Genomic DNA, 14,153 nt, shown 5'->3' with positions numbered 1-14,153 from the left:
GCGCCCTTCCTTAAGACTATTGTCACCTTCCTTCCTCAGGGACTTGAAAAAAGCACCCAGGAGCAGTACTTCCACTAAATATTAAAAAGCTGGCCCTCACTGCCCTGCACACAAGACATTTGTGTCTTGTACCCCTTTGACTTTTGAGGGAGAAAAATATACAGTCTCTTTGCAGAGAAGTCAGTGACCCCAAAATAATCTAGTAAACTCTGGACTTTATTTCCAAGAAAAAGACACCTCACCCGTGTGCACACAGTGTCACATACACTTTCATGAAGTCTGTCGGACCCTAAGAGGAAATATTCTCGATCTAAGAACAGGAAAATGAACGCTATTCCAGTACGTGCTGTGTGCAGGGCTTTGTCATGAAGTGCTTTCTGACACATTAAATTTAGAGACTTTCAACAAGTTCAAAGTGCCTATCAAACAATGTTACAGCTGGGAAAAGGGAGATTAAGCATGCTGCCAACGTTATCAAGTTATTAAATAGATCTGTGCTTTTGTCCTGAGTTCCAGGACAGCCATGGCTATACAGAGAAACACTGTCTTGAAAAACAAACAAACAAACAAACAAAAATCACTCTAGACAGGGATATTTAGTAGGTTTTGCTATTGCAAATGGTAGACACCTGAGAAATGCAATATTGTTAACCTAATGCCATCTGCTTGCTAGATAGAGAAGGCTTAGATTTGACAGATTCAGGAGGAAAAAGCCAAAACTCTTGGATTTTACTTCGTAAACCGCTCAAAGTGCAAAGCATTTCTTGTCTGCTTGTACTCACAGTTATGGCTGAAGTGAATAAGATCAGACACCAAAGTTGAAGAGCTCTTAGTAAAATGTCACATCTCAGGGTGGAGAGCCCACTAATTGAATGAGAGAAGCCTAGTAATGTTTTTTTTTTTTTTATGAAAGATAATTAGCCAGTCAACCTCATGGCTCAGCTTTGTATATAAACTGTATCAGCAATTGCTTGCATTTAGAGACAGCTTGATTTTGTAAAAAGAAAATTAGACTAGACATCATCTCTTGAGAGCGAGAGAGAGTCTAAACACTGGTCTCCCGAGTCCAGGTACAACACTAGGAAAATTATTACACCTGTCTCAGATTCCCTCCCTTAAGACAGAGGATAATACCACCTGCCTAACAAGTTTCTCACAAAAATAGAGGTTAAAAAAAGAAGAAAGAAAGAAAGTAAGAAAGAAAGAGAGAGAGAGAAAGAGAAAGAGAGAGAAAGAAAGGAATAAGTTGAAAACATTAGAAAATGGTAGGTATGCTGTGGGTTCCTTTCGTGTGATCTTCTTAAGAGATGGGGGTCGGGGGGGGTGGGGAGTGCTTCTGACAGTTTCTTCAGCTACAGGGAGCCTTGATTAGCTCCTATGAGATCACCTTTTCTGCAGGAGTTCCCAGTTAAACGCTAAAATATCCTTGTGGGGAAGGGTAATGCTAACCCTGGGTTCATTTACCAAATTGGTTTCACAGACTCCTAAACAAACAGAACATACCAAACTGATATGTGTAATCCCTGGGAAGCAGGAAGGGAAGTGGATGATAGTATTTTAGGGCTTAGAGACTACCACATGGGAACTGAGTTGAGGTTCTAGTCCAGGGTCTGCCACTGGAGCGCCTTAACATCACCTATGGAGCGCTAAGCAATGTGCTAGGGAGAAAGGCTTACAGTTCACTTTCCCTTGGAGTTTATAGACTCGTTAAGGACATGGAGAGCATGCAAATAGTTATTCAAAGTGACTCAATTATCACTGTGCAAAGTGCAATGAGGAAGTAGAGGCAGGTGTCCTCTTCAGAAGAGCATGGAAGTGTTCACTGAGGAGTGAGCTGTAGCCCAGGCAGACTTGAAGGACCATGAGTTATTAACCAGACAAGGAAGGAAGCTAGCAAGAACACGATATGCAAAGACCTTAAATGAGGAAGAGGCAGGCACCAGTAGGGACTGATAAGAGGTTGCCATAGCTGGCTCATGACGAGAGGGAGGGTGGCACCACAGGAGACTGGAGAAGTAAGCAAGAAAAGCTGTAAGGGCCTCGTTCTTTTTTTTTTTCTTTTTTTTTTTTTTTTTGGTTTTTCGAGACAGGGTTTCTCTGTGTAGCCCTGGCTGTCCTGGCACTCACTCTGTAGACCAGGCTGGCCTCGAACTCAGAAATCCGCCTGCCTCTGCCTCCCGAGTGCTGGGATTAAAGGCGTGCGCCACCACGCCCGGCAGGGCCTCGTTCTTTTGCTACAAATTTTGGTCGGCCAATAAAAGGTTAAAAGTATAGTAAGTCCCAGTGCACTGTGGGAAAAGATTAGGGATTAGAAGATCATGACACTAAATCTAGGCCAAAAATAATGGCAGCAAATCCAGTGTAAACTGACCTGTAGACACAACAGAGGTCTAACCAGTCATGGTGGGCCATGTCTATAATACCAGTATGTAGGAGGTACAGGCAGGATACCTTCAAGGGCAATCTTGCCTACATGAGAGCCTCTCTAAAATCTACAGGGACTGGAGAGACTCTGGTCTCCACATGCACCCACATACATGTGGAATACACACATACACACACAATTAAAGTAAATTTTGCCAGGTGTGGTGGCACACATCACCATATCCTGAAATCTGTGAGTCCAAGGGCAGCCTGAGCTACATAGTGAGTCCTAGGACAGCCAGGACTATGTAGAGAAACTATCTAGGAAAGCAAAGCAAAAAGACAACAAGAATAAATAAGTAAACTTTAAAAATAATAAACTCTAAAAAGTAAAAATCTCAGTTGGAGGTAGAAAGACAGCCCGGCTTTTAAAAGCACTTGTTGCTTTTGCAGAGTCCTAGGTTTTATTGCCAGCACCATACAGAGGCTACAACCATCTGTTAACTCAAGATCCAGGAGACCTGGTGTATGGGATCTGGTGTGGCTTCTGGTATCTTTACATACATGCAGGTAAAACATTCAAACACATAAATTTTTTTTGTTTGTTTTTCTCTATGTAGACCAGGTTGGCCTCAAGGTCCTAGAGCTCCATCTGCCTCTGCTGCCTCCTGAATGCTGAGATTAAAAGCCGGGGACCACCACACTCTGCTAAATGTATTTTAGCTAATTTATTAATTAGTTTGGTTTGGTTTTGAAACACATATTGTCCTGGAACATATAGCTGTCCTGGAACTCACTCTGAAGAGAGGGATGGCCTTGAACTCATAGAGATCTGCCTGCCTCTGCCTCTGGAATGCTGGGATCAATGATACTGTGCCTAGCCGTTGAATTCCTCAGTAGCCCAGCTAGACCTTGAATTTTTGATCCTCCTGCCTCAGGTTCCCAAAGAACTGGGATTATAAACTGCTTCTATCTTATTTTGTTTCCTACTGATTTTGTTTTCCTTTAGTACTGAGTTCCAGGCCAGCCTGGTCTACAGAGCAAGTTCCAGGACAGCCAGGGCTATACAGAGAAAGCTTATCTGAGAAAAGAAAGAAACAAACAAACCCAGAAGGCAGGCGTGGTAGTCTATGCCTTTAATCTTAGCATTTAAGTAGGCAGCGGCAGGGAGATTTCTCTGAGTTCTAAGACAGCCAGAGCAACACAGAGGGACCCAGTCTCAAACAAACATTTAATGAAAGAAAGTCTTGGATTCAGTTAGAAATCTAGAAGGAAGTAAAAGAAAGCAATGGGTCTTCATATCAGCCTATGGTGGCACAAGGACATAATCCGAGCTCTTGGGAGATAGAGTGAAGATTTAGGGAGAGGCAAGGTCAACCCCAGCTATATTACAAGTTGCATGTAGCCGGAGCTACAAGGAACCTTGTCTCAAGTTTTATTTTACTATTTCACTTATTTTATTTCGAGGAAGTATCTCGCTATGTAGCCCTGACTGGTAAAACTCCCTGTGTAGATAAGGCTGGTTTGGAACTTATCCACTAGTCTCTGTTTCTTGAGTGCTGGAAATAAAGGTATGTACCATTGTACTCAGAAAAAAAATCTTTTGAGATAAGGTATTGCTATGCCACCCAGGTTGGCCTAAGTCCACCCAGCTCTGCCATCCAGCTGGGATTAAAGGCATATGCCACCATGCCTAGCTCATAGTCCAGTTTTAATTCCTTTTTTTTTTTTTTAAATAGCCTGGGCCAGAAATAGGGGCACATAGGAGGTAGGGGCAGGCACAGGTCTGAGTTGAAGGCCAACCTGGTCTATATAGCCAGTTCTAGGACAGCCAGAGCTACATGGAAAGACCTGTCTCAAAACAACTGGCTGGAGAGATGGCTCAGCGGTTAAGAGCACTGACTACTCTTCCAGAGGTCCTGAGTTCAATTCCCAGCAACCACATAGTGGTTCACAACCATCTGTAATGGGATCTGATACCCTTTTCTGGTGTGTCTGAAGACAGCTACAGTGTACTCATATAAATAAAATAAATAAATCTTAAAAAAAAAAAACAACCAGAGAAATAAAGCAAAGCAAAATGAACAAAAATGGGAAGCAGAGAGCAAGGGACAGGAGGAAGTGGCCATTTTTCATAAGGTTGGTGGGGGTAGGAAAGCCTTCTCTAACAAGACAGCATGTGAACAGAGACTGGGAAGGAGTGAGGGAAGGAGCTGGGCATATCTGTAGGGTGACAGAAGAGACTGCAGAAGCAGGACCATACACTGCCAAGATCAGGAGATGTGGGTTGGCCACACAGCTGAAGCCTGTGAAAAGGCCAGGCCCCAAGTAAGCTGTATCTCAAGGGCTCTGGGAGGAAACACTGTTATCAGAACTTCTGGTAGCAGTTGCATTTGTTTCTGTTTGAAGCAGGAGCTCACATAGACCTGGCTAACCTCCAACTCAGAGTGTAGCCAGCACTGCCTTTGAGGTTCAGGTCCTTGGCCCCCTGAGTGCTGGAGTTGCAAGCATGCACTGCAGCTGACTTCCCGTTTGGATTTCTGGGAACGGATCTTATTGGGGATTGCAGGTGTGGGTCACCAGTGCCACCCACCTTCACTGGTTTATACACATTCAAATGTATTGATCATCCTGTTCTCACAGTAGTGACAGGTCCATATACAACATGTACTAAGCTGTGGCTCTCAGGAGACCAGAGATGTGTGAGAACCCAGGGCAATTCTCCAAGGCAGAACTCTGTTACAGTTGAGCAGCTTTATCAGACATAATAGGAATTTCAGGTAATGCTACCCAGCAGAAGTTATTTATCCAGAAAACTGAGGTGTGTCTTAACACAGTCCATGATCCTGGGTAGAGAATGACGCAGGTGTAAAAGATAGGCTTTAGTGTGTGTGTGTGTGTGTGTGTGTGTGTGTGTGTGTGTGCGCGCGCGCGCGCGCGCATGTGCGCACTGGTTGTCATGGTTTGAATATGCTTGACCCAGGGAGTGGCACTACTTGGAGGCGTGGCCTTGTTGGAGTGTGTGTGTCTTTGTGGGGATGGGCTTTAAGACCTTTACTCTAAACCAGGCCGTAGTGGTGGCGCAGGCCTTTAATCCCAGCACTTGGGAGTTTGGGAGGCAGAGGCAGGTGGATTTCTGAGTTTGAGGCCAGCCTGGTCTACAGAGTGAATTCCACGACAGCCAGGGCTATACAGAGAAACCCTGTCTCGAAATGCTCTCTCTCCCCCCCCCAAAAAAAAAGACCTTCACCCTAGCTGCATGGAAGTCAGTCTTCCACTAGCCGCCTTCAGATGAAGACATAGAACTCTCAGCTCTGCCTGCGCCATGCCTGCCTGGATGCTGCCATACTTCCACCTTGATGATAATTAACTGAATCTGTAAGTCAGCCACAATTAAATGTTGTTATTTATTACACTTGCCTTGGTCGTGGTGTCTGTTCACAGCAGTAAAACCTAAGACACAGCCGGGCGTGGTGGCGCACGCCTTTAATCCCAGCACTCGGGAGGCAGAGGCAGGCGGATTTCTGAGTTCGAGGCCAGCCTGGTCTACAAAGTGAGTTCCAGGACAGCCAGGGCTATACAGAGAAACCCTGTCTCGAAAAACCAAAAAAAAAAAAAAAAAAAAAAAAAAAACCTAAGACACATGTATACAGAGATACATGTATATGCAGGTATGCACATCACATGCACATATGGAAGTCTAAAGATGTCAGGTGTCCTATTCTTTCCGTTCTTTTCTTTTTTTTTTTTTTTTTTAAGATTTATTCATTTATTTTATGTGAGTACAGTGTTGCTCTCTTCAGACACACCAGAAGGGGGCATCAGATCCCATCACAGATGGTTTCGAGCAACTATGTGATTGCAGGGAATTGAACTTATGACCTCAGGAAGAACAGTCAGTGTTCTTAACCACTAAGCCATCTCTCCAGTCCCCTTCTTATTTTCTTGAGACAGGATTTCTCACTGAACCTGGAGCTAGACTCCCAGCCTGTGAGCCCTCCCAACACTGGCGTTTCTGCCCACACTGCAGTGGGTTCTGTGTGTGCATGAGGACACATCAAGCTTTTGTTTGGCATGGATGCTGGAACTCAAGGTGAAGTTCTCTAGCTTACACAGGAAGTACTCCAACCCAGTGAGCCATCCCCCTGGACCCAGATGTGCTCTTAGAATCTGTGTGCTCTGGAAAACTTACCTTGTGTACATACACAGTACATGACAAAGGGCGTTTCAAAACCAGATTTGGTGGTACAGACTGGTCATCACTGCTTCTTAGAAAGCTGAGGAAGGAAGTTCAAAACCAGCCTGGAGCCAAACAGTGGTGGGTGCACACCTTTAATCCCAACACTTGGGAGGCAGAGACAGGCGGATTTCTGAGTTCGAGGCCAGCCTGGTCTACAGAGTGAGTTCCAGGACAGCCAGGGCTACGCAGAGAAACCCTGTCTCAAAAAAACTAAGTAACTAACTAACTAACTAAATCTAAACAAAGATGGGACAGGAAGAGTTACTAATGTGGCAGAGCATGAGAATCAAACTATGGCTTTTTAGGAGCTGAAGAGAAAAGATGATGCAGAAGAGAAGTGTAGATCAAGGATTCTGTCTGAGTTCTTTCTGATGTCCTCCTCAGCCCTGAACAGAGGGACAGAGAACAGGCTGGAGTCCCTTGGACAAACTGGGCTCTGGGTGTTTAGCTGAAACAGGATTTCACTTTAGGGCCCACGCTGACCTCAAGTTCAAGCTCTTCTGACCTCTGGTCCGCACAGGAAGAGTTACAGGTAGGACACACCACATCTGGCAACCTTGGTTGTTTATTAGCACATTATAGATTATTCTAGAATTCTTATCTGGGGCCTTGCGCCTGCTAGGCAAGGGCTTTTGAATCACACCGCTGCCTCTACACTAGGATTTCCCAGGGAAAAATTATTGTAGGTGGAAGGAATATGTCTCGCCTCTAAGTGATCAACTGCTAGGAAATTGTCTGGAGGTACAGGGACTGGGTTGCATTGGGACTTCCTCTCACTGAGTTTATCCTGTCCTCAGGATTGACCAAAGCAAACCACAACTTCATTTACTTATTTTTTTCAAGATGTGATTTCTCTGTGTGGCCTTGGCTGTCCTGGATCTCTCTGTAGACAAGTCTGGCCTTGAAATCAGAGATCCAACTGCCTCCTAAGTGCTGGGATCAAAGATGTGTGCCACCACCACTCTGTGCTTAATTTCAGAATTCAACCTTTTTTTGGGAGGGTGGGGGGAAGGATTCTTTTCCATCTCCTAGATAGTCCTCCATTATGGGTCAGTTCTGACTCAATGACTCCATATTTCACAACAGTTTTGTTATTTATAATATCACCCGAAGAGACAGCTCAGTTGAGAGCATGTATTCATTCAGAGAACCTGGGTTGGATTTCCAGCACCCACATGGTAGCAGACATCATCTCTAATTCCAGTTCCAGGGGATCTGAAATGTTCTCCGACCAACCACCTCAGATACCAAGGCATGCGTGAGGTGCACATACATACTTGTAAGAACATTTATACACATCAACAAAAATAAATACATCAAAAAGAAACAAATCTCACTGGGCCAGCAAGATAGCTCAGTGAGTAGAGGTGCTTGCTTGCCAAGCCTGGCAAATTGAATTTGATCCCTGGGACCCACACAGTGGAAGAAGAGAACTGACTCCTGAAAGTTGTTCGTTGACAAAGATACCATGTACTCCGGCATGCCACACACACACAAGCACACTAAATGTACATTTTTTTTTTTTTGTAAATAAAATCAGTACTCCCCACATATACTTACCTTCAGTGTCTCTCATGAAATGGGACAAACCAGCAACATTAAAAGAATCACCTGCTATTCACCTATATTAGTTCTCCCTCCTGCTATGGCAGGTGAGGGGAACGACACACCAAAGTGGGTTTGAATCTTAAATGTCTATTGTCCATGGGGGAGGGGGGAGCGACACAAACAAAAGTAGAGTAACTTTGGGTTTGGGATGTGGAAGCCTAAATTTCTGGTTTGTGAGACAGGATCTTGAAGCTTTCTCTCCTCTCGCCCCTGCCCTCTGCGGCTGGGGCCGCGGGCAAGCATGCAGCACCACTTTTTGGAAGCCTAGAAACTGAGGAGGAGCAAGAGCCAAGTGTGATCGCTTTAATCCCAGTGCTTGGGAGGCAGAGGCAAATGGACCTTTAGGAGCTCAAAGCCAGGCCACTCTACATAGCCAAGTTCAAGGACAACTAGGGCATGCAGAGAACTGCCTCAGATTAGCGGAAGCCATTCAGACCCCAAGCTGAGTGAGTGCTTAACTCCAGGCCAAAAGACCATAGCTGCTGTCACCTCAACCTAATGTAAAATCTCACCAGGGGTGGCTTCACCTCTGTGACTTTGCCAGCCTGCTGAAACCTAGGAACTAAAGACTCAGAGTCCTTCCCAATATTTAAGATAAAACAGGGTTACAAAAGAAACCAACGACATTAAAATACGGTTGACTATTCACTATGGCAGTGGTGGTGCACACCTTTAATCCCAGCACTTGGAAGACAGAGGCAAACAGATCTCTGTGAGTTCCAGTCAGCCTGGCTACAGAGTGAGTTCCAGGACAGCCAGGGCTACACAGAGAAACCCTGTCTCGAAAAACAAACCAAACAAACAAAAAGGGTGGTTAACGGCAAAGATGTCTGGGTATGAACTTCTTGAGAACAGGAATTGGCTTGTCTGCAAGATCAGTATCTAGCACAAAACCTGCATCTTCATGGTACTTACTGGGGCTTAGGTGACGCAATCTATTGGCGTTTAGTACTTATACATAGACAGTACTTACAAATGTTTATTTAATGAATGGCTAGAGAAAAGATAGCTACCATCAAGTCAGCCTGAGGAGTAATTTCATTGCAACTGCCTATTCACACATCAGTAGCTTGCATGTGTATCACCCCACCTAAAATAATCTAGACCAGGGCCGTGAGAGATCTCATCTCTCCAAGTACCACTGCAGCTAGCAATGACAGCAATTGGAAGACCAGGAAAACAGCAAAGCTCATGTAATCTGTTTTAAGTAAACAGGCTCTGTCTCAAGAAGGAAATCTGACTTTGGAAGCATGCTGCTCACACAACAGCTGTGAAGAGCAAAAAGGCAGGACTTGAAGGAGCCTGCCTCTATTCTCTAGGGTGCCTCCCGTGTCCTGAATTGGTCTGCCTGTCTGTGGAAAAGAGAAATGACCTAAAGGACACAACAGGGATGCAATGTGGCTTTCTAGGTTCAAGTAACAGTTTCGGTCTGAAAGACCGAAACTTTTAGAGCAGGCAAGATGGCTCAATGGATGAGGGTGCTTACCACCAAGCCTGGCAACCTGAGTTCAATTCCCAGGACCCACATGGTGGAAGGTGAGAACAGACTCCTGCAGGTTGTTCTCTGATCTTCACATACATACCGTAGCAAGCTCACCATCACACACGCACGCACACACACACACACACAGATAAATAAGTGTAATAAAAATTCCTATGTATTAACAGAAAGTCTAAGGAAGGCAGAAATAAATGCCTTCTTTCACCAAAAGCTTGTCCTAAACAAAAATTTTTTGAGACACTATTTCATATATCCCAGGTTGGTCTTGAACTTGCTATGTATGACCTTGAATTTCTAAGATTCCTGTCTCTATTTCCCAAGTGTTAGGATCAAAGATATGTGCCCCCATGCCCAGTTAATTTCTTGCTGGAGACTGAACCCAGGGTTTCATGCATGCTAGGTGAACATTTACCAATTCGGTTCTGTCCCCAGCCTAATTAAATATTCTGAAAAGAAAAGTCCGGTTTTAAAGCTGAAACAAATCTGAATAGAGTTCGGAAGCTGCACTCTTCAGGGCCCTCAGAGTGATCCCTGAGGGCTTGCTTCCCTGCTGACACATGGCCATCTAAGAGATGGAAGGTGCAACTCTCGGTTGTTTACAGGGTTTTCAAAACCTGCAGGCAGGAAGACAGATTTAGACAGGCACCCTTCTCTATTTTTTTTTTAAACAAAAGCCAAAATTTTACTTTTAATAATAATAATAAATCCTCCAACTCCTAGGCTGTATGCTTTTTTGACCTATAAAGTCACCGGGAGAGTGTCTATATTTTCCCTAACATAGTAAACAATGTAATTAAAGAAATCAGAAACCCTGCTTACTCTCCCCCAAACAATGAAGAGAATCAACGACATGGGATCACGGCAGAAAGAGTGACCTAGTAGTTCTGAATGTACAAACAGCATTTAGGAAGAAGCCCCGTGCCCAGACGTTACTGACACTCCTGTCATACTTCTTGCAATGTCAAATACAATGTCCCTTTCCCAGGAAGTGCAGCTCACTCAGGAGCCATCTAGTCCACACCTCAGGAAAGGTGTTACCAGTTGTCCCTGCCAAGCCTAAGCCATTTTATGAGTTCTGTATCTCACAGAAACATCTGTGGTATCAGAAGAGGAGACTTGCAAAGAGAATGAAGGCAGGCAGGCACCTGTCACTGCTGTCTGCCAAAAGCTGCCGAGCGTGGGATCCAGCAGACGGAAGGAAAAGAAGAGGCAGCACCAAGGAAATGACTGCTTTTGGTTCCAAACCCGAAACATGTACACACACACACACACACACACACACACACATACTTGCATGCTTACATGCAGGGCTCCACCAAAAATAGCAGCTGGTCTGCACGCGGGACTCTGCCATTCCTGGAGTCAAGAAACGAAAAATGATGGCCTTGGAGCCCCACCTCCATGACAGCCACAGTCCAAGAATTAGAACAATTTATACCACATCACAGTCTGCAAAGGAATGGACTGATAGTCCTGGGCGAGGAGGGTGAGGGCTTTGACAAGGCTGGGGGCAAGGTGAGCTATCCCAAAAGCACAGCTGTGACAAGCTTTTGATTGCTGTGTATCTTTCTATAATCTCTGTCCTCTTCTGAAATTGAAAATGGTACCCAACCCTCAGAGAGCTCAAGGGGCATCAGATGCCCCTCTGGAAGACCATTCCTTGACTCCTCCCTGTCACAGGGCTCCCCCTGTGAGCTGCTGACCACACTACTTTCCGCCCTAAGCAGAGCCAACTTCCTGTTCTTTCAGTTTTGCACACCAGCATCTGAGGCCATCATATCCAGGATACAGAGGCAAGCGTGCTTCTGTATCCACAGCAGAGCTGGTCATCTTCTGGAGTCAGATCTGTGCTCCAGGGTCTGGTCAATGCATCTTTACAAGAGTGAGGCCATGCGTGTATACACAGACAGACTACTCAGGAAAGGATTCCTGGATACCTGACACCTCCCCTAAAAGCAATTACCTTCCTTGGGGAAAGATGGTTCAGACCCTGGGTGACCTGTATCTAACTTCTGGAAAGGTAGCTCGTTCTGTCCGTTTGTCAATGAGGGAGTAGGAGGAACCCAACATTTTCAGTTACAACGAGATTTTGTAGTTTGGTTTTTTTTTTTGTTTTTGTTTTTGTTTTTTGTTTTTTAAAAAAAGTTCTATGTGGAAATGAGCGGGACAATGATAAAAATAAACATAATTAAAATTCCAAACCAAAACACAGCTCTTGGCCCTGTCCCCAGTCAGTCCTCCAAGACCACAATCTCCACATTGTGGACCTGATGCTGGTGTTCTTCCATTTCGGCTACCACTTTCTCCTCAGTCCTCAGCTCTGTCTCCAAGATGACTGCTTTGCCCTCAGTGTCGTCAGCCTCGGAGTCTGGGGCAGGGTCGATTTCAATGATGGTCTGCCCATCCTCAGAGGTGCTTTCAACAGCCTGGATTGCTGACGTCAGGCCGGACTCCATGGCCACCAGCTCCATGGGGCTCACCATGGTGGCCATGTTGCCCAGGGAACTCCCATCCTGCATAGAGGTGGAGCTTAGCAGTGCCAAACTTGACGAAGGGTGGATGGTCACTGTGTCTGGTGAGTTGCTCTTGGCAGAGGAAACCACCGTGGCATAGCGGAAGAGCTGAGGGCCAGAAGGCAGTGTGTGGACAGTCACAGGACTGGAGCCCTGGCTGAGGGTAGCCACTGGGATGTTGCCCATGGAGAAAGACTGGCCCACAGGAGTGATGGTGATGGGAGAGATGACAGTAAACTGAGGCTGCTGGACAGGAGAAGGGCTCAGGACGGTGGTGGAGGCTGGCCGCTGGAGCCGGGGTCTTTTTGGGGGCTTTGGGGTGCTCACAGGCATCAGTACCACATTTTGAACCGTCTGGGATTTCAGTCTGGGATCTTGGGCTTGCTTTTTTTGCTCCTCCAACTGCCGTTCCAAGTCTACGGGGAAAAACAAAACAAAACCAAACCAGCCAGACTTTGTGGAAAGAAATGTTATTTTGGGAATATTCACCAGGGGTCAGGAGACACAGGGTCCTGTCATTATGTAACCTCAGGCACAGCATACCACTGTTTCTCAAGTGAGTCCTAGAGAGGATTCGTTTTTCTCTTTTTAACTCTTCAGGAACTGCATTTAGTGGTGGGATTATGGGCTGGGCCACAGTTCAGAGCCTTTAAACTGTGATCTTACTTAATTCACCACACACTCCTCTGCAAATTTTTCATCTCTTTTTTTTTTTTTTTTTTTTTTTTGGTTTTTCGAGACAGGGTTTCTCTGTATAGCCCTGGCTGTCCTGGAACTCACTTTGTAGACCAGGCTGGCCTCGAACTCAGAAATCCGCCTGCCTCTGCCTCCCGAGTGCTGGGATTAAAGGCGTGTGCCACCACGCCCGGCTTCATCTCTTGTCAAAACACAAATCCAAGAAGCTGCCATGGTCCTTTTCCTTTTCACAAATGTGTAATTCACACTCGGGACCACGGCCATGCTAAGGATGTGCTTTAGTGGAGCTACAGCTTCCAACCTGCACATATGTATGAGATATGTGTATCCATGTGCATGTGGATTTCTGTGCAGACAAGAGGACAAACTCAGGTGTCACCTAGAGGAGCACTGTTTCTCTCCTTCAAGACAAGGTCTCTCGTTAGCCTGCAACTCACCAATTAGGCTGCAGTGGCTGTCTCTTGGGCTGAGTTAAATAGTGTATCAGTTAGAGCTATCTTTTAAGAACACTTATAGCAGCGGGCAGTTTAAGAGCAGAGGCATGTCCCTTCAGTCTTCACAGCTCTTCTAGCACACCTACACACCTGAGCTTTCCTTGTCTTTGTCTGTTTCTATGTTTACTTTCCTTAAGTTCCTTAACGACCCTGACGAGACGGAGACTATTTTGTTCCATATTACATTTCTAAAGCTTCTTTGGCAATGAACAAAGTAGGCGGAAGAATTAAATTACCAGGATGCTCCTAGTTCCTGACTGCTTTGTTTGGTATTTTTGTGTTTGGGGTGTAGGTATATGTTAGTGGGGGGATGTGCCCAAGTGTGTGGAGAGCTATTCCCTTGATCACTTTTCACCTTGTGTTTTTGAGACAGGGTCTTTCAGTGAACCTGGAGCTCCACAATTTGGCTAAGTAGCTAGCTAATGAGCTCCAGGCATCTCCTGTCTCCTCTTCCCCAGTGCTGGGATTGCAGGTGCATGCCCTAAGCCCGGACTTCTCATGTGGGTGCTGGGGATCTAAGATGAAGTCCTCATGTGTATAAAGCCAATACATTACAACTCAGCCAGCCATCTCTCCAGTCACAATTTATGGTTATGACAAAAAAAAAAAAAAAGGAAAATGTACAAAATCCACAGTTAGCAAAAACGGCAATAAAATAATGTGAAAAGGGAAAGCTGACCTGTGTTCTGTCACCAATATTCCTAGACTATTAGAATAACCTAGTCAGCCCTCCAAAA

At 45.3% G+C, this 14,153-nt stretch overlaps 1 protein-coding gene across 3 annotated transcripts in view; it reads right to left on the bottom strand.

Moving 5' to 3' along the window:
• Positions 1 to 8,194: 8,194 nt before the first annotated feature.
• Positions 8,195 to 14,153, bottom strand: part of Gmeb1 (glucocorticoid modulatory element binding protein 1) — a 38,066-nt gene continuing 32,107 nt past the window's right edge. For all 3 annotated transcript variants that reach the window (XM_021161118.3, XM_021161119.3, XM_029476464.2), the window contains one exon: positions 8,195 to 12,642. In XM_021161118.3, coding sequence (XP_021016777.1) covers positions 11,945 to 12,642 — 698 coding nt within the window. In that variant the 3' untranslated portion in view covers positions 8,195 to 11,944. The remainder of the gene's footprint in view (positions 12,643 to 14,153) is intronic.

Source organism: Mus caroli, unplaced genomic scaffold (genome assembly GCF_978045245.1).
Source record: "Mus caroli unplaced genomic scaffold, Mus_caroli_1 scaffold_6, whole genome shotgun sequence".
Classification (NCBI taxonomy): Eukaryota; Metazoa; Chordata; class Mammalia; order Rodentia; family Muridae; genus Mus; species Mus caroli.
Note: the sequence above shows the minus strand (reverse complement) of the source record. Positions and strands in the feature narration are given on the sequence as shown.